The sequence below is a fragment of the Chrysemys picta genome, chromosome 6 (genome assembly GCF_011386835.1).
Source record: "Chrysemys picta bellii isolate R12L10 chromosome 6, ASM1138683v2, whole genome shotgun sequence".
In the NCBI taxonomy this organism is placed as follows: Eukaryota; Metazoa; Chordata; order Testudines; family Emydidae; genus Chrysemys; species Chrysemys picta.
In genome coordinates, this window is record NC_088796.1 from 34,305,807 (window position 1) to 34,326,714 (window position 20,908).

A 20,908-nucleotide genomic window follows, 5' to 3' on the forward strand; every position below is an offset into this window, starting at 1 on the left:
GACATCTTTACTCCTATGAAAATGTTGTGGAGTCTTCAATGTCCTTGGTTTTCCATCCCATCTAAAACAGTACACTTCTATTTTTTAAATTTTTTTCTACTATTTTAAGGGTGTTTACAGAGGAATAGCATTTGTGCTTCATTTTTCCTTACTCCTGATTTTGAGTGATAAATATGAATTTTCTGTGTTTGATCTCACTGCTTGTGATACAACCATATGCGAGACCAAGAGACTTCAAGTGAGGCATAAGCTGCCAGAGCAGAACCATTCCAGTGGCACACTGTCCATTTATAAACATCTGCTGAGCACACCAACTTAATTGCAGCCTTGAAGTCTGGTTTGACATGAAGCTCATTCAGCTATAAACCACTTTTGATGGCACGATTTGTAAAATGTACCATACCCTAATTTGCTAGAAGACTTGACCTGCCAGCCAGAGGCTGACATGAATTACATGGTGGCAGGGCCACTGGGGTAGTTAAGGGGTAACATCTCCACTGCTTTGGGTGTTGCTCAAAGATTTGCCGAAGCCGGAGTGACAAGGACACAATTCTTGGTTAAAATAACAAATGTTTACTTACTCGTCAAAAATTTTAATTTATAATTTTTCTTGTATTTTTAGTGTGATGAAATACTACTGAGCTAATTTTCAGTACTGTTTTGAACTTATGTCCATTATGCTCATTAGATGGGGGGGATGTTATAGGCCCCAATTCAGGAAGCTGCATAAGCACATTTAAGTATCTGAGTAGTCCCACTAATTTAAGTGGCACTGCTCAATTGCCTAAAGTAGTTAGGCACATGTTTAAGTATCTTTCTAAATCAAGGCCTTAATTTTAAAGTTACCATATTTACTTGTTTTTACTCCCAAAGCTACAACAAATTTGAGTTAGAAATTCTGTTGCTAGGGCCTTTTGTTTTGCTCCTTGTTTGTCACAAAACAAGCTTTTTGTTTTGTTTTGTTTTTAAACAATTTTTAAACACAATAAATAAGAGGGGAATTATTGCCTCATAGTTTTTTGTTAAATGGCGTTCTTGTCTGTGAAGAAAGTCGGTTAAATGATAGATTTTAGTTCTCAAGGTTATCTTTAATTGAAGTTCAATGTTTTTTTTTAAAGACAAAGCAAGCCAAATATGCAGTGGGGAATAGGAAGACAACCAAAAGCTAGTGATGCAGCTTCTGTGTCTCGTGCTTGCACTCAAGTTGCTAGAAGACAGCAGATAGCACATTAGGTGGAATTTGGATGGTTAACTGTTATGTTGCTGCTCTAATTAAACCTGTTATTCTGAGCTATGTGCCTCAGAAGAACTAAATGGCCAAAATGTTGGCAAACCTGTCCAATCATAATTTTCTAATCAAAATTAGTTTCTAATGGGGAGTGTGTGTGTATATATATAAAAAAGAGAGAGAGAGACTTCTGTTCTTTTTAAGAAGGTTCTAGTCTGTTGATCATAACTTAACCTCAGTCACTGGGGTTTTGTTTTATTCTAATTAACTCAGTTTTCACATTTTTTTTTAACTCCTGTTTTGTGGATTTTGATGTGTTTGTACGTTAAACTGAGTTTTTTGCTATGTTTTACTCACAGGGGACAATTTAAAGGTTAAATATAGAGGTTTAACATCTTCCATAGGAACGTACAAATTGATTTACCAGACTGGACCAGTTGTCCTTCTAGTCTAGTATCCTGACTGTGGCTGCTACTGGGATGCTTCAGTAGAAGGAGTAAGAAACCTTGAACTTGCCCATATGGAAATTCTTTTATTACTCTCACCCCCCCTTAGAGGTTTGCTTTAGGGTTTTTGTTTTTAGTGATCCTGGAGGGTTTTTTGTTGTGTTCTTTGGGGACGGGGGTGGGAGGGAAGGGATTGTAATCCTTGCTAATGTTATTCAGGGTGTCCCTGTTATCTATATAAATGAACAATCCTTTTTGAATTCTTCTAAGATCTTGTTCTTAGTGTCATGACAGAATATAACTGATGTGTAGGAAAAATGCCTGCTGGATTTCATGACTCACTTTATTTTTGGGATTTCTATCTTTTTGTGAATTCATTATGGTTAGTGGTTTTAGTTCATGGTTTTTATAGGGGTCATTCACCATTTTTCATAAGATGAAAGTATTTTTCTCCTCCATTGTGTACAAATTAGTAACCTAGAATGATGACTTTGCACACTATGAACCATACATCACACTTAGAACATAGGAATGACCACACTAGATCAAACTAATGGTCCATCTAGTCCAGTATCCTGTCTTCTGACAGTGGCCAGTGCCAGATGCTTCAAAGGGAATGAACAGAACAGGGCAATCATCAAGCGATCCATCTCCTGTCATCCTGTCCCAGCCTCTGGCAGTCAGAGTCTTAGGGACACCCAGAACATGGGGTTGCATACTTGTGTCCCCTCATGATGAAAATGATGAATAGTCTTAAACTTCCTGAAAGCATTCTGTCTTATAGTGGTGTTGCTCACTTTACTTTTGGAAGCTCACTTATCTAGCTTATGTCTAGAAACTGGGAAGTCAAACAAAACCAACAGTGTGAAGTAGTGGCAGCCTAACATGTTAATTAAGGACTAAAACACATTCTGTTAAGTATTTGGCACATCTTTGTGCGTGTAAATGTATTTATCTGGGCTTGTCTACACTGGCACTTCACAGCACTGCAACTTTCTCGCTCAGAGGTGTGGAAAAAACACCCCCCTGAGCGCTGCAAGTTTCAGCCCTGTAAAGCCGCGCTCCCAGTGCTGGTAGCACTTTAACATGGCTAGTGAAGACATGCCCTTAGTCAAAAAATCAGACCTACTTCATTTTGTGTTTTTTGAATAGCTCTTAATATGCATGTAAGTTGGTTCCAGATAATGTCTTACGTTCCCCATGAAAGCATTGTAAAAGATTGATGCTAGGGATAATTTGCAGGGAAGCTGCCTGCTGAGTTCTTACTCTTCTGTCACATGGTCAAAGGGGGGAATTTCGGTGACTTGCTTCTGTTTTGCCCTTTTCCTTGCTTTCAGATATATATGAGAGAGAAAATTAGTCCAGTAACTATGAGCCTTGGAGATCTGGCAGAGCTGCAAATGTAGGCTTGATCAATATTTAGTACTGTAATGCAAGAACAACAGTTCTCACGTTGTGGGTCAGGCAAGGCTCCAGTTTTTAAAACAAACAAAAGCTCTAGCACTGAAAATAAGGGATCACCCCAAGAGATGAGAAACTGGGAGTCCTCTCCCATTTCAATCTAGATGGTGAAAACTCCTAGCCCTGAAAGGTTGTAGTTTTATTTAACTTGGCTTTCGGTTTACATCTGTTTGCCAGTAAAAACACAACCCAGTTAATTATATTTTATTAACAATAAATGCTTAACATCCTATTTAGTTCTCAGATCAGGGGTGGCCAACCTGAGCCTGAGAAGGAGCTAAAATTTACCAATGTACATTGCCAAAGAGCCACAATAATATGTCAGCAGCCCCCCCCTCAGCTCCCCCCACCCGCTCCCAGCGCCTCCTACCCACTAGCAGCCCCGCTGATCAGTGCCTCCCCTTCCTTCCCCTTACCTCCTGATCAGCTGTTTTGTGGTGTGCAGGAGGCTCTGGGGGGGGGAGGAGCGAGGGCACGGCAGGCTCAAGGGAGGGGACGGGAAGAGGTGGAGTGGGGGCAGGGCCTGTGGCAGAGCCAGGGGTTGAGCAGTGAGCACTCCCCGGCACATTGGAAAGTTGGCGCCTGTAGCTCCAGCCCCAGAGTCGGTGCCTATACAAGGAGACGCATATTAATTTCTGAAGAGCCGCATGTGGCTCTGGAGCCACAGGTTGGCCACCCCTGGCTCAGATGGACACCAGTTCAAAACCCTAAGATGCATAGTAGCAGTACAACCGATAATTTTTGACTGCATTGTTCCTGTAGAAAATCTTGTATGCTGCTATGTTCTGGGCTTTTAGCATTCTTTATCAGGAAAACATGAACATAATGACTTTAACTGATATTAGGTGTTACTCAAGTAAGTCGTTAATTTCTGAGAAGCTATTCTCAGACTTGCAAGTGTGTTTTTGGAAGACAATATTTTCCTAAAGGTGTTCAGTGTCCAGTGTTAGTTGGCTCTTAGGCTCACCTGATTGCATCTGTTTGTGCTTGGCTGCTGCAGATGTTGGGCAATCAGTCTTTTAGCAAGGATGCAGCTGAGCTAGCATTTTAACAGGTGATGCCCAGCAGTTGTAGGTGAGTTGATGCCCTGTGGTGACCTTTAACACTGGTAAATCAAGAACAAGTGATGTACACTGTAGTATGTTAACCTTTTATCGTAACTTTGCCTTCATAGAACGTTAAGGAAAAAAGACAAAACCTAAAAAAGTTGAATCAAGATTACCAGTCTGCTTCAATTTGCTGGCCATGTGGTTCAAAAATTTGGCTCTCTGTTCTGGAAATACTGTTTTTTCTCAGAATTGCTATATTGTTTGTTGATCTTACTATTCTGTCTTTGTGGTTACTTTACATGTTTTTGTATCTATCATTTATAAATATTGAGTAATATATTTAATTTTTTTAAGCTGCATTCACTGATGGAAAATAATTTGGTATTGGACAAACTTTCATATTTGCTCATTCTCAAGTGTGTGTTTAAAAATGGGCAGCAAAGCTGTGTTAGCAAGATTAGGTAGGCCTGAAATTTAATCCACATGTTTGGGTGCAAAAAACTATTCTAAATAAATTTAAAAGTTCCACAAAACAAATTTGTGCCCCAGCCAATCGCTCATGAGATGTCTACAACTATAAACTAGGGTAAAACTAATTAATTCAGTTTTCCAAGAAATTATTATAAATGGTACTGTAAAATGTATTTTTTTAAAAATTAAGAAATACTTTGTGCTCTTTTAAAACTATTTTTATTAAAATTTCAGAATGAAAAATATTAAATTTGCTACAGTTACATGTTCAGGTTTAAGAAGTGGCAGCTTTCGTTAGAAACTTAAAGCTCTATCATCACTTAGTACAAGGCTAAATCTTACAATATAGAGAAACCAAAGATTTTTAAAATTTGGAGATAGATACATTTGTCAGAGAGGAGAAAAGAAATTGCTTACCCCAGAATATATACATTTGTGAGAGAGGAAAAAAGAAATTTCTTAACCCAGAATATGATTCATTCTTTCTGTTCATTCATAAAGAATGTATGAATTAAATGGCATGGCCTTATTTAAAGATCTTAACGCTAGTCATTAATCATAAAGATCAAAATATTGCCGTTTCAGATTTTAGTTGAAAAGGTTTAGATCAAATTCCACTCTGCTTTATATTTCTGTACAAAGGTTTTTAAAAATGACTTTCAAGTAAATATGCAGATGTGCTAGGTATATATTGGTATGTTCTAACCCTCATACTAATACTGTATTGTGGTAGCAACCAATGTTGGTTTGTTTTCCTGCCTTTTTTTTAAGGAAGAGTTTACTTGATAGTGCTGAGGTTATTCCTTTTAGATGGCGCGTATTCACCAAGTTAGGACAAGTTACATTTTACACAGTGTAAGACAAAGGCTGTACTCTATATTAAGGGAAGGTTTTTTTGAGCAGGGCAGTAAATCCGGCAGTGCTGTTGGTTGATTTGTGTCTTGTAATCTGTAGATTTATTCTGGCTATAGTTGCCCATCTGATAATTCCCCTAAGGTGGGTGAGCAACAAGCTTAGATAATAGCAGAGCCAGCCTCTACCCAAGGGGTCGGCAACCTTTCAGAAGCGGTGTGCCGAGTCTTCATTTATTCACTCTAATTTAAGGTTTCGCGTGCCAGTAATACATTTTAACGTTTTTAGAAGGTCTTTTTCTATAAGTCTATAACATATAACTAAACTATTGTTGTATGTAAAGTAAATAAAGGTTTTTTTAAATATTTAAGAAGCTTCATTTAAAATTAAATTAAAATGCAGAATTCCCCAGACCGGTGGCCAGGACCCGGGCAGTGTGAGTGCCACTGAAAATCAGCTCACGTGCCGCCTTCGGCACACGTGCCACAGGTTGCCTACCCCTGGTATAAAGCAAATGTAGTGGTCTACTAGTTTTTGTCTTCATTTCATTTTCCTTTCATAAATAAATTCATTTAAAAGCACTGCTTTTTGTCATTGCCAATCTGTTTTTAGCCATTGAATATTTTTCATCAAATCAGATGACCTCATATTTCACTTTCACAAAGTGTTTGTGTGTGTGTGTGTGTGTAGATGAGTATGTAATTTCTGTTTAGTCTCTTACAAATTGAGAGACACCTGTCAAGTGCTGCAGAGCCATCAGTTGTGCGGTCCTGCTTAGGAGATTAAAATGGAAAATGTCTTAAAAGTATTACGTTATTTTAATGGCAGATAGACTGCATATCAATTTCAGTGGGAAATGGGGTATTCCTAAGAGGGAAGCACAGCTACCAAGTTGGCTTTCTGTGAATTTCAGCCTTTGGGTCAAGCACGCCTCACTGGACCTGCCTGACAAATAAGTGAATTACTGATATAACACACCCGTACTTCACTGGCCTAGTGAAACGAGCTGTGAAGACCTTTGAAAACATAGGCATTGCATGTGGCACAAAAGTGCCTTCCATCTAAAAGGGTCCTATCCTTTATTATAGAAGTAATCCCTAGCAGCATAACAGAGCAAACAATATCATAGCTGCGTGTGTGTAATGTGGGGACCAATCCTGCAAGCTTTATCTTGTTAGATTTTTTGGTAAGTGAAGAGGAAATATTCTTTCTCAGGTGATATGCTGTGATGAAGTTTTGTTTGTATCTAAATACTTACAAAGATATGGTAGGAAGGGAAAAAACTGTGTATGTATATAATTTTTTTAAAGAAGTTAAGAGACACTAGATTATATTTTATAAAAATAAATCATTCTCCTGGGTTTATTAGGATCAATTTATATAAAAGGTTCTAATTGCCCCTGACTTGGCAAACTTACTTGCCTCACAATGGTATGTAAAGCACTGTTATGTTTCTTGGATGTTCATCATACAGCTAGTTAAGATCTGATGTGAGATCTAGAAAAATATTATGGAGTTTATAAAACCTTTATCCAAAGATATACAAAGCACCAGTTGAATAATTTTTCACATAAGGCACTATATCATCAAATATATTGTGATTGCTTTGCTTGTGCTGTAACTAATATTTTGTGTGGGGGCGTCTTTTTTTTAGGGCTCAGCTGATCCTCTAAACAGTGCTTTTCACTTGACGTACAACATGGTGTTGAACTTACTCCGAGTAGAGGAAATTAACCCTGAATACATGTTAGAAAAATCCTTCTACCAGTTTCAACACTACAGAGCTATTCCAGGAGTAGTAGAAAGTAAGTATTATGTGTATCACATACTTAACCATGTGAGAGACCATGTCAAGGATACTTTAACTGTGGGGTTGGATAGCTAAGATAGGGTTTTATGTTTATAATGAGAATCCACCAAGAGATTCTAGTACTGAACAGCCTCACCTTCCCTGGCAGCAGAATACTTAGTGCACTTGCTGTTATGGTTGTGGACGGGAGAAGGTTTTTAGGGAGGGAAGCCATCTTCTGTTGTTCTGTAATAGCATCTGGACCTTTTTTGGGAACAGAATTTACTGATTTTGGAGATATCCAGTGAACAGGTTATACAAGGATGGTCACCACGTTGCAAATGTGTAGGAGAGGAAGAGGAGCCAAAAAAAAAAAAAAAGTGTATTTGGGCTCATGGGAGATGCAGACAAGGTTTCTGTTCATGTTCAAAACATAGATAAGTCAAACTGAATTAATTCTAATAGCATATTTCAGTATCTAAAAAAGAATTCGGGCCTATGGTGTCTAAACCACCAGAAAAAAAGATACTCTAGTAAGGCTTTGTAAATAGTCTGGAAAATTGGTCAACTGTGAAGCAAAATCCTGATGGAAACAAGGCTTTTGTTTTCTACTCCCTTGAGTGGCTAGCCTTGTGAGCCATGCTCTGCCTGCTTTAAACTATATTTCCATGAGCCAAGATTAATTTCCAGAGTGCTTCTTGTCAATCAGTTTTTGACAGTTCAAACTCCTCCAGGAGCTTTACCCAGTGGAATCCCAAAACCACAGCAGATGTATCTACTTCATCTGCCAGTGAAGAATGAGCAATTCACCTCTTCAGTGGCATTAAGTGGGGAAAATAATAGATCCACACCAGGGTTGGAATTTAGTTTTTGGCACCCCATTGCACTGTGTATGTGTTGGATTGCAGGGGTGGCATTTAAGACAATATTTGCATATGATGTGCATTTCTCAGAGAACATTTCTCATACCCAGAGACATGCCCAAATCTTTGTTCCCATAGTTTAGAGTCCAGGATTGCTTCAGAAAACTGTGCTGGAGAGCAATCTGGATATTTCCTGGAAATTATTATACCAAAAACCATACTATGCTTTAGAATTTTGTAGGCACCTCAACTTCAATTCACTTTATGAAATTGAGTAGGGTTTACTAAGGCTGGAGATGCAGTCCATTCTATGGATGTATATTACAGGCCATACTCTCACTGAGCTTTGGCTTCTTCACATCAGGACTCTTTATCCCTTGGCTGGGAGAGGAAGCAGAAGAGGCACAGCACCAGCAGTTTTCCTTGCTCCCAATCTGTCAGCATTGGCTCCTTTGCCATCAACTTCTGCTGATGCTCCCTCTGACCCCGGGAAGAGTGGGGAATCTTTGCTGGTTGTGTCTCCATTGATATCGTGTCACCCTCTCTGTGTTATTTCACTATAGGATTCAATGACAGAGTAAATGTTCCCTAGAAGTGGTTGTACCTTGGTTCCCTGGGGCCCCGGTCACTGTCCCAGTGCCATCAAGAATGGAGCTTAAGGCTCATGCCGGGTTTTTCTGTGACCCATTTAGGACTAATACTCGTACTGGGGTAGTCTGCCCCAGAAGTCCTTATCTTGGACTGGAATCTGCTTAACTTGTACCCTATCCCTGGGGTCTCATGGAGATCAGCGTGTACTACTGGCCTCCCACTGGAAACAACTTGGGTTCCCCATAGCTGTTGTTTCAGTCTGAGGGGTTAGTAATAGAGAAAGATGAGTGACTGGTGAGCCATAGAGGACACCTTCACCCTCATCTGCACCTGGTGAGTCTGTGAGCACCTCACCAGCTGCTTCCCCTCTGGTGGCATGTAGGCCTTCCAGGAACCTGTTGGCACGACTAACTTAGGGCTTAGACCCAGAACTCACTATAGTCCCACAACCTCTTCAATATTCAGCAGCCCAGTCAGCTGAGGCTTGTAAATCTCAAAGTACTTTACAAAGACAGGAGAGTATTCCCCCCCCCCCCCCCCCCCATTTTACAGACTGAGAGGGGAGGGGAGTGAGGCACAGAGAGAGGGTATTACTAGGTCACAACAGGGCTAGTAGAAATGGGAAGCAAACTCAGGCTTTTTACTCCTGGTCCTGTGTTTTGTTCTCCGCAGTATGCAGCCAACCTTGCAGCTGCCTCCCATGTATAGGTGAGAAGTAGAAGGGAGGGAGTGTTTTGTGTTGCTGAACAGTGATCCCTCTTGCAAATGAATTTGGCGATCTTGGGTCCTAATGGGACTGTTGTACAGCCATTAGCCAGGGGTTTCAGGGAAAATAATATCCAAAATCCCCTCATTTCTACAAAGCTAGTTCATAATGATGAATGTGTTTTAAATATGACTTCTTGGTCTATAACTTTCGTTGTATTTGCAGCTAAATATTAAAGGACAAACTTGTAGATATCAAGCTTTCTGGAAAGGCGTTATATTTTAGTTTGGTTTGTTTTAAATAGAAAACTTGTATTGAAAGTGATATTCAAATAATATTTAACGACATTTTTGTGTATGAGTCTTTACTATAATATTGTTTAAGATAATGTCGGAATCTGTACATTTACACAAGATTGCTTTATTTGCAGAGGTAAATAAATTGGAAGAACAGTACAACAAAATAGAAATTCCAAATGAGGAAAGCGTGGTCATCTACTATAAAATCCGACAGCAGCTGGCTAAACTGGGTAAAGAAATTGAAGAATATGTTCACAAGCCAAAATACTGCTTGCCGTTTTTACAGCCAGGCAGGCTGGTAAAGGTAAATTGCTTCTCTTCTATCATCTCCCCCTGCCCATCAAACTTTCAAGGCTTGTGTCTACTTGATTCTCTGCCTAATTTTATTTATCCCAGGTGAATAGTAAATTTTACTTTAATTGTAGTTCTTTAACCTTCCTTTAGAGTTGAGTGTTTAATAAGGTTTGCTTCAAAGTCAGCTTTGTTATAAATCACAGCAATCCATAAACAGACTGAAGAAGAGATCTGTGTAGCTCAAAAGTTTGTGTCGCTCACCAATAGAAGTTGGTTCAATAAAAGATATTACCTCACCCACCTTGTCTCTCTAATAGCCTGGTACCAACATGACTACAACACTGCAAACAGCAAGGCATAAAGTATACTTGTCATTGTGCTTTTTTTCTAGAGGTTATTTTTATAACATGCTTTCATCTTTTCAGGTAAAAAATGAAGATGACGATTTTGGTTGGGGAGTGGTTGTTAACTTCTCCAAGAAATCAAATGTTAAGGTAAAATAATACACTTTTTCCTTCACTGGCAAAAGATGCATATTTTCACTAAATGTGTAGAAAGATGAAATGGAGGTATAAAACCCTGTATTTTTAGTTGCTTTTCATAGGCCAAAAAAAAAAAAAAAAGTCTGTCCCCTTGCTAGAAAAGCTGCAAAAGGCCCAGGCCTTTGTAGACTCTTCCCAGAACCTTTTTCTTTCCTCCTTCAATGTGAAGTTGGGGGAGAGATCTTCACCTGGAGTCCTATCTTTTTATTTTAGATGGTCCCCTGTTAACTGATGGAGTTATCTGTGGTGTCCTGTTTACGAGTCTATTCAGGACATTGTGACAGTGTATTGAATAACACCAGACCTTTCAGGCTACTTGAATTGGCTGCTGAGAGCCATGGTGCACTATAGTTCCATCCTAAACAATCCACGGTCAGGAAGGATACTTTGAGATACATTAAAGATATAGCTACTGTATTATTTATCCTCTCAACTGCCCTCTGAAGATAAATATCTCCATTGTACAGATGGGTTATTGAAGCACAGAGAGGCTAAGTGACTTACCTAAGGTCACACAGGAGGTCTGGTGGAGCGGGGAATTGAATCTGGGTCTCCGAAGTGCTAGGCTAGTGCCCTAACCACAGGAGCATCCTTCTTTAATAGCTCACCGTAGAGATTGATGGGGGAGGAGGAGGCAAGGAAAGAGAAGACATACCAAAAGGGCCAGATAGCCCTTGGAAAATGTGGAGGGAAACACTGCCACAAGCTGCATGACCTCCCTAGAGAAGATTCTTGCAAACACTTTTCCACCATGTTGGGTGCAAATTTTCACCATTTCTGCAACTCCTAAATTACCGTGAAGCAGTAAATGTTAGTTCCTCTTTGAATAGTGTTCCTGTGGGTGCTCCACTTGAGGTCTGCATGAACATTCAATTGGAGATTTTCACAGCAGTGTGCATTCAGTCTCCACAAATGTAGCTATTCTTATGCTCTGTGCTGAGACTACATAGGGTTGTAACAGACCGACCACCCTCAGCCTGAGACGGAGCAGTTGGTAGTGCTTGCCTGTGCAGCGTCTCACCTTGTCAAGTTTTAGTTCTTTATATTAAATTTCTTTTATTCCAGTTTTATTCTTTGTAGCTCTTGTAGTTAGTGTTTACTTTGTTAGCTTGGAGAGTTCTTTTCTCTAATTGGATTGAGGCTTTGCCTTCCCTCCCCACCCCCCATTCTCCCATTGTAGGGGGAGGTCCTCTCAAAGCTTGGTTTTGTTTGGTTTGTTTGTTTGTTCTTTTTTCCCTGTGGGTTGTGTCTGTAAGTCCCCAGGCTTCAAACATTGCCTCACTTGCTGGGAATCCTTCCCAGTTAGTAATGGCCAGTTGCACTGTATCCACTGCCTTGGGGACATGCACATGCCTTCAAAGTGCAAGATCTGCATGAACTTCAAGAGTCACTCCAAGAGGGACAAAAACAAAACTTCAGCTCCTCAGAATGGAACGTTCACTTCGTCTGACTTCAGATCAAGGACCCACAGACTCTCCTCCCCATTCCAAACACCATCCTTCAGGCTCCCACAGTGCCCCATCAGTCTCAACAGTTCAGTCGCTTTCTAGGTCTTTGAAAGACAGACCTTTGGGTGAAATGGAGAAAGCCTCATCCAAGACGAGTGCTAGATCTCCTCGGAGAGACTGTATTCCTACAAGGCCTTCTGTACTGGAGACTTTGTACCCCCTTAAAGCCTTCTGAGAAGGCTTCAAATGACCTCAGTACCAAGGTTCCCTTCATGTTAAAGACACACAATACCCATCATTGGATACACAAGTCCTTGGTACCATCAGAGCCTGAATGAGGTGCTTCTGGGTCCCTGCAGTTGGCTCCAAAGAATTGGGTACCATCTGCCGCTGTTTCTTTGGTACCAAGAGTGCCAGTACAGCTAGAGTTCGAGTGTCCTATACACATCTTGGTACTGCAAGTTTCAATGTCCAGGACTCATCAAGAGTCTGCACAGATGCCTCCTCATCAGCTACTGGGTGAAACTCCACAGACTAATATATCCTCATCCTCCCCAGATGAGGCTGTGATACCTTCACCTAACTTGGTGAAGGTGACATCAAGCAATTCCAGGATTTGATGAAGAGAGTAGTAGACACTCTCCAGATTCCATTAGAAGTAGTTCAAGAGACCCAGCGTAAATTGATTGATACTTTACCATCATCAGCACAGGTAGCTTTGCCTATAAATAAGGAACTATTAGAACTTGTCAAATGATCTGACAGACTCCTTCTACTGCCCTGGCACACTCTTTGCCCCCACTCTCCCTATCCTCAACAGCTAAGAGGGCAGGTAAAGAATATTATGTCCCAGCTAGGGGTTCAGAATTCTTACATTCTCATCCTGCCTCTAGTTCACTGGTCGTGGATGCAGTGTGTGAATGTAATGGGCAACACCATTCAAAGGTGACTCTACATTATAAAGACCACAAGCGCTTAGACCTTTTTGGTTACAAAAGTTTTGTCTTCAGCCCTGCAATTCTGGATAGCTAATTATCAGGTGACTCTGGCAAAATATACTCCTGGGGGAATTCTGTGGCAAAAAAATTAAAAATTCTGTGCACAATATTTTAAAATTCTGCAAATTTTATTTGTCAAAATAACACTGTATCAGTTTAAATTATTTTGGTAATTTATTTCAAAATACCTGTCAGCAGCAATGCAGAGAGAGAGCGAGAGAGCAAGACACACACACACACACACACACTCACACACAGCCTCCCTCCCTCCCTCCCTCCCTCTCTCCCCCCCCCCCCCCCCGGAGTACAGAATTAAAGAAACCCCTATGAGAACCCAGTTTCTGTTTCTCTGTCCCTCTTTCTGCCCCCAAGCCTAGCTGGAGGACCAGAAACCTACACTCCTTACCTCCCAGAGCCCAGCTGCGGGGAGTCTTCTCCGCCAGCCCAGATGCTCACATACACACCCCCTGCCCTCCTAGAGCCCAGGGATCCAGAGGGAGTAACAGCCTGATGCTGGGTCCCGGGCTTGTGTGGAGTTTCCTGCACGCTGCCTTCTTCCTTCAGGACATGCTGGGAACTGCAGCAGCAGGGAACCCCCAGCTCCCTCCCCTCAGCTCAGCACTGTCTTCTATGTGCGAGCTGGGCGTTGCTGGGTCCAGCAGACCCTAGTGGCGGCCAGCAACTCTGCAGCCCATTTCTGTGGTGGTGGGGGGGGGGAATTCTGAGCAGAACATCAATGTCTATATAAATTCTGCACTGTGCAGTGACGCAGAATTCCCCCAGGAGTAAAAATATAATCACATCAGTTACACAGTGTTTAGTTCTTTGATTGTGAATACTTATCACAAGAGCATAGAGAGCAATTTCAAGCAGTTATTGCTGAGGGGCAACTTTTGGTGAGAACAACCCTGCAAGCTTCTCACGACACATCTGATACGGAAGCTTGTGCCATCTCAACAGTTGCATTTATGTGTAGAGCTTCATCGCTTCAGAGAAGTCCACAGCACAGTAGAGGAACTTCCCTTTGATGGTTTGAAATTGTTTAGTGACTCCAGAGATGATGCGCTACAGAACACAGATGTGTTCTCTGAGAGACTCTGGTGCAGGTCTTTATTCTTTGGGCATATATAAGCCTGTGAATAAGAAGAAATTTAGTTGGTCTCCAACAGCACAGAGATCACATACATCCCATTGGTCGTTGGAGCCACCTAAGAAAAAACCCAGGATGCAGGAGGGAAAGTTCTCAACTGTTACTGCTACCCTGACACAGCAGTCATTGTCTACAAAATGTTTTTGATGCAGTCGTTGAGGTGCATGAATACTCCTTTGATCCAGATCTGATGCTGCACCATCCTGTCTCCCACGTTTTTGGAATTGTCTCTCTCACTCTCACACCTCATGGGGGGCAAATTACCTCCAACAGGTTTTGATGGGTATAATGTTGGGTACTCCATCCACTTCCACTGCGCTTTCCCCTCCCTTTTCAGGGACTCTTCTCACAAACCTCTTCTAAAACAAGATGTTCTATCCCTTATTTGCATAGGAGCCATTGAACCAGTTCCCACTGAGTACAGGGGAAGAGGATTTAATTCGAATACTTCTTGGTTCCTAAAAGGAAGGGAGGGTGGAGACTGATTCTAGATCTAAGGATGCTGAATAATACCTTTGTCAAGATACAGAAATTCCAAGATAGTGACACTTGCAGCTATGATTTGATCTCTTCAGGATGTGTCCTTTCATATCAGGATACACCCTTTTCCAGGAGGTTCCTAAACGCCATGATAGATCAGGAACGTTACTAAGATCGAGTCCTTCCCTTTAGACTGTCTACTGCCCCTCGGGGTGTTCACAAAAGTTCTGGTGGTATTCGCTGCACAGCAACTGGAGGTGTGCCAAGTTCTGTTCAAGAGGAGGTCTGGGTCATCCTTCTGTAGGAGACATCTTTCTCTTCTCATAGTCAGAGGTCTACTTTACACCTTTCCCCCGAAGCTGCTCATCCAGGGGGCCTCAAACAAAATCAGATGAAACAAAGCCAGTCATCATGATTGCACCAACCTGGCCAAGACAAGTGTGATTCCTTTGCTTCTCCTCCCATCCAGTTGTCAATGTTCAGTGAATGCCCGGTCTTCTCAGTCAAGACTCAGGGACCATTCTTCTTTCCATCCTGAAGTCTCTGTAGCTCAAGGCTTGATACTTAAATAGCTCTTAGGGTTAGAACTCTCCTGTTCAGGAGAGGTTCAAGAAATCCTGCCTATTAGCAAAAATTCCACCAGAAGGACCTACTTTCAGACATGGAAAAGCTTTTATCACTGGTGTACCTACTGTCACCTAACTCCTGCTGATTCCTCCATCTTGGAGGTTCTGGAATATCTTCTTCCTCTGAAGAAAGGAAATTTTTCTTATTAATTCCATTACATTTAATCTAGCAGCCATAAGTGTTTCATTCTCTGGTGGAGGGTTTCTCTGAATATGCTTATCCCGTAACTTCCAGATTCATCAAAGGGTTAGCAAATCACTTCCCGAGTGTTAGATACCCCTCACCTACCTGTGGCTTAAATTTAGTTCTCAATATTCAGATGAAGCTTCCATTTCAATCACTAGCTAGCTGCTTGCTTCTGAACTCTCCTACTTAGGGGCTATTACCTCTGCCTGAAGAATTGGTGATCTAGCAGCTTTCATGGCTGGCTCTCCCTCCCTACACTGTTTTTCAGAGAAAAGAAATTTCCTTGAACACATCTGTCTTTCTTTCACAAAGTTATATCAGATTTTGACATAAACCAGTCAATTCATCTTCAGTTTTCTATCCTGCACCCGATCTGCCTAGGAAGAAAGCTCCCCTTCACACTTTGGATGTTAGGAGAGGGCTGACCTCTTATTTGGACAGGACTAGACCTTTTTGAGCCTCCAAGACACTTTTTGTTTCTATTGTGGATGGAGGTAGAGGAGTTTCCAGTGTTTGCGCAGAGACTTTTTAAGTGGGTTTCTGGATGTATCCTCTCTTGGTATACAGCTGCTAATATACAATGACTAGCGTTATAGCCCACTCTGCCAAATCTAAGTCTGTTTGTTGCCTTGCTGAGGGATGTTCCTATTGTAGAGATTTGCAAGGCTGCTACATGGGCTTCGGTCCACACCTTCTTGAGATACTATGCCATAGCTGATGATTCTCGGGCAGATGCTGCCTTTGGTTCTGCAGTTTAGAGTCAGTCCTACGTCAAGCTCTGACACTCCCACTGCTTGGCAGTCACCTCTAGAGGAGCACCCACAGGGACACTACTCAAAAGAGAGGTTACTTAGCTTGTACAGTAACTGGAGTTCTTTGAGATGTCCCTATGGGTTTCCACTACTTACCCTCCTTTCCCTCTGCATTGGAGCCTCATTTTCTTAGGGCTTTGTAGTGGAGAAGAATCCGAGGGCAGTCCATCTATCTCCATTCCATATATCCATAGTACAGGGCACAGGATAGCTAGGCGTGTGCACAGAATGAGCACTGCTATTGAAAATCTCCAATTGAAGGCACATAGAGCACATGCTCATCTCAAGTGAAGCCCCCTTAGGGACATGCATCTCGAAGAACTCCAAGTACTGTACAGGGTAAGTAACTTCTTTGGAAATCTGTTTTTGCAGCTGGTGTTTGCACAGCTCAGCCTTACATTTTGACCTTCATTTCAGAAACTTTTGACACTGAGATATTTCTAATCTTTGCATTCAAAATAGGTTTAAACATATTTTTCTGTGGCTGAGTATGGGAATGGCCATATAATATAGAGATGCTGTAATTATGGTCGATGAGTACAAGGGTCCAACTACTGTACTTATATGGAAGATTCTCTCTTTGCACAGCACAACGTGGTCTCGGTTGTGACTGAGGCCTTTCGGTGCTACTAAATATAAATATTTAATAATAATAATAATAATAGAGAAAAGACAGCAGATGTAGATGCAGAAACGAAACTTTTTGCGGAGCTTTTATTTTGTCCTTTTGAATATTGCTTTTTCTATTTTGCCTTTTTTTTTTTTTTATTCCATTCTCACTCAAGTTAAGAAAATGGACTGGAAAATAGCCTTTTTACACTGAAGTGCTGTTTCTTAAACTGCTTTCTTATGAACCATTTGACAAGCAGTAAAACAGATTCCCCCCCCTTTGTAACATTTCCAACTTCTGTGTCACTCTGAGGTGTTTTTTTCCACCTCTGTTGTGTGTGTTATATATATTTAAAAGCCTCCTATTTTGCCCATCTCAATCTTTTACAAGCCTTTTAGGTTTTAATATTACTATTGAAATAATGATCTGTGCTGAAGAGGTTAATTCCACTTGGAACAGCAACTTTTAGTTGAGCCATTGTGACAATTGCTAAATTTTTCCTTCAGAGTGTAGCGGAAAGTATAACAGATACTGAAAATTATGGAATAGACTTAGAACTATGCCACTCCTAGCATTCATATGGAAAAGCTAGTTTCTTTGAGGATTTTTTTAAATCTTGGGCCAATGCAAGACAAATGATCTTTTAAAAATAGATAATTAACAGCTGCTTTAATACATATAGTAGTGAAAACCACTGTGCCTCTTGTCTTATGAGTTTGTCCTGGGATATAGATGTTGATCATATAATAGTTTTCACAGATTTGTCATTTTAATATATACTCAGTTTCTTCAACAATATTTTCTTTAACTTTTGTTCTAACTCCTTCCTCCACTTGTGTCATAAGAATGCAGCTGGAACAGTTCTTTCTGTTTGTTTCCACAATAATATCCTTGGTGAATACCATTAATACTACTAGTTTCTTCAGTAGTCAGCTTTCTCCCTGTATGAAAGTTGACTAATATTCTTTCTCTAGTGAAGTATTGTGTTAGACTTAATGTACCTCATTAGTGAATATAGAAACTGTACTCTAAATCCTAAAACAAAGATTTGGGGATGGGTTGAATTGAGAAGCTTATTTGATCTTTGTTACCCCCTTATGATTTTGGTTTCTGTGTGATTTCCTGGGGAGGAGGAGAATCTTAGGGGTCTAACATAAAGCTTAAAGATTCCAGCATACAGACACAAATCTCTGACATGTCTTTTTCTTTGACCTGAAAAGCTGAAACTTTCCTTTCAAAATGAACTTTGTTCTTGACTGTCTCCATTACAGAAACATTTTATTTCTATTACACTTTCCTTCCTGTATCTAACTCATGGAATCACTTCCATGGCACTTCATAGATGTTCCAAGTCATTGTTATACTCAGCCACTGAGAACTGTTGGGAATTTAGTTGTCCATTTTTACTGAACAATAAAATGTCATGCCGAGGAAATATGAATTTTATAATAGGAATATAGCAAAATAGCTATAAAGAGTATAATATTATTAATTTATCAAATTGATGTGAAAATTAAGCATCTGACTTTATTTAATTATACTAGACACCTTCTAGTATAATTAGTCAGGTGCTTAATTAGTTGTCATCAGTTTTCTGAATTCATATTCACTTCGCAATCATATCAGTATAATTTCAGATGAAAGTGTTTCCATTAAAAATCAAAGTTCAAATTATTCTTGCTCAGATAATCTTTTTGCTGAATTACTATATCAAGAAGAATTTGTCTCAAATTATACATGCTATGTGTTGTATTGTATAAATATATAGCAAACTGTAAAAATTTGCTTTGGAGCTAATAAAATCAAAGTGTAGTTATTTTTGGTTCAGAAGCTTTATTTCCAATACACTGTGCAATGCCTGCATATTGCCGTATGTCAATGGTTCTCAAACTTTTGTACTGGTGACCCCTTTCACACAGCAAGCCTCTGAATTAGACCCCCCCCACCAATTAAAAACACTTTAAAATATATTTAACACCATTATAAATGCAGGAGGCAAAGCGGGGTTTGGGATGGAGGCTGACAGCTCGCAACCCCCCATGTAATAACCTTGCAACCCCCTGAGGGGTCCCGACCCCCAGTTTGAGAACCCCTGCCATATGTGAAGGGGATCGCTCACTTCATATATGGCAGGGCATAGCAGGCCCTCATTCTTTTTTTGGCATCCCTGTTGACAGCCACTCTGGTCTGATGGTGATCTGTCTGTTCTGTGACTCAGCCCTCTGGCCTGGTCACGTATTTTATTTCCTCCTCTTTCGGAATATATAAAGAGTCCAGCAACAGGGTAGCCCTCTGGGTTAAGCAGGGATCTCTGAGTCTCCCCTTGGGTTGAGGTCTTGACTCTTCAGTCCCCAGGGCCTTCTCTCCCGTAGACTCCCCATATCAGGGGTCAGCTTTGGCCTTTGGCACCCCTAGGAGTTGGTAGGGGAACCCAAGCCCACCCTTTCCACTGGGTTCTGAGCCAGGACCCAGTGTAAGCAACTGAGTCCTGCACCACCGAAGTGCTATACTGCTACCTCCCTGAATCACTTCCTATCCATCCCCTCTTTCCCAACAAATAAAGACAAGACATTAAATAACTGGAAATCAAAGATAGTCTCAGACCTTCTGAGAATCCCAAATTTCTTCCCTTTGGGTTTGGCCACATCACTGTAGTGAGCTCTTGGGCAGCAAGAGCTCAGAGTTTAGGTCAGTTCACCTCCACTGTCTGCTGCGTATTGATCTGTCCTGCCTTTTGAACTCCTGCTCTAAGCTATGCATGCTTTGTAGGTGTGGTGTGATGGGGCTGCCTGTATCCAGAGCAGCTGCTTAACCCCTTTTTTACTGATGTGGGGTTTGTATACCTGTCACAGTGTTGTTATAGTCCACACTATCATTTGATATTTGGAGACTCCTGATAGCACGCAGAGCAGGGTGGGTTCCAAACTTTTGTCTTGATAACATTGTCAGTGCTGTCAACTAAAATTTGATCTCTCCCTTACACCTTCTCAGTTCTCCCTATCTCAAAAGGCTACATTTAGAATACACCTTTATAGTATATAAAGATTGATAGAACAAATCCTGCAACTTGACAGGGAGTTAGACTGTATGACCCTTGCGGTCCCTTCTAGCCCGAGAATTGAGCCCTTTTCAACAAGATATGCCACGATGTGAGGGGTTTTAAAAAAAAAACCTGAATATCATCCATCCAGGAATCTGAATTTCATATCCTTGCAACTCTCCTTTATTGGAAATATAGTGGTCCATCTGTTCTTGTTTCCAGCAACATCAAATATCAGATGCTTTGAGCAAGGGGTAAAAGCCTCAAAATGCAGCTAACTAATGCAATACTATGACATCTCCAGTTTTAATCTTTTTCAAAACACAGCTGATAGGTGATTTAATCATATGTTTGCTGCTACATGGGTTTCTAGTGCTTGAACTGTATTCAGTTTATTTTAATGTATGTTAGTGTGTTCTAGGCTCAAATAAGCACCTTACTTTAAGAGTTTTGGCTAGACTCTGCTTTACCACACATGGATTTCATTTTCAAATATAGTTCAGATGATGGCAATGGTCACGGGGGGTGGGGGGGTTGTAAATCTAAATTAAAACAGCTGCCAAGTACCTTTTTCACAAAATAGGACAGAATTAAGAGAAACAATCTTTTCACAAATGAAGACTTAAATTATTGGAAAACGACTTAGTTGTGGGACAGGACAACCTGATATTTGATGTTTACCAATGGGCGAATTAAGTTGTGTACAAAGCACTGAGAATCTCTTATAGAATGTTATTTGCCTACATTCTGCTTCAGGTACCTATAAAATGAAATCCCTTGATGTTTTTCTTTTCATCACAGCAATACAAAACACTTTTAAGGCTGATCTTGATTACATTGTTTTTTGTAAAATCTTATGTTAATCTGTGATTAGTATTTTAAAAAGCTTGTACATGATAGTTTAAAATGGAGCTTCTGTTGTGATTCTATACTTTGGTTCTACTGCCAAATAAAAGGAAATGTTTC

The 20,908-nt window shown here is 40.6% G+C and overlaps 1 protein-coding gene across 1 annotated transcript in view; it reads left to right on the forward strand.

The window, feature by feature from the left end:
* Positions 1 to 20,908, forward strand: part of MTREX (Mtr4 exosome RNA helicase) — an 83,085-nt gene that overhangs the window by 36,183 nt on the left and 25,994 nt on the right. Inside the window, exons 16-18 of the mRNA XM_005300847.5 lie at positions 7,162 to 7,312; positions 9,887 to 10,059; positions 10,475 to 10,543. Coding sequence (XP_005300904.3) covers positions 7,162 to 7,312; positions 9,887 to 10,059; positions 10,475 to 10,543 — 393 coding nt within the window. The remainder of the gene's footprint in view (positions 1 to 7,161; positions 7,313 to 9,886; positions 10,060 to 10,474; positions 10,544 to 20,908) is intronic.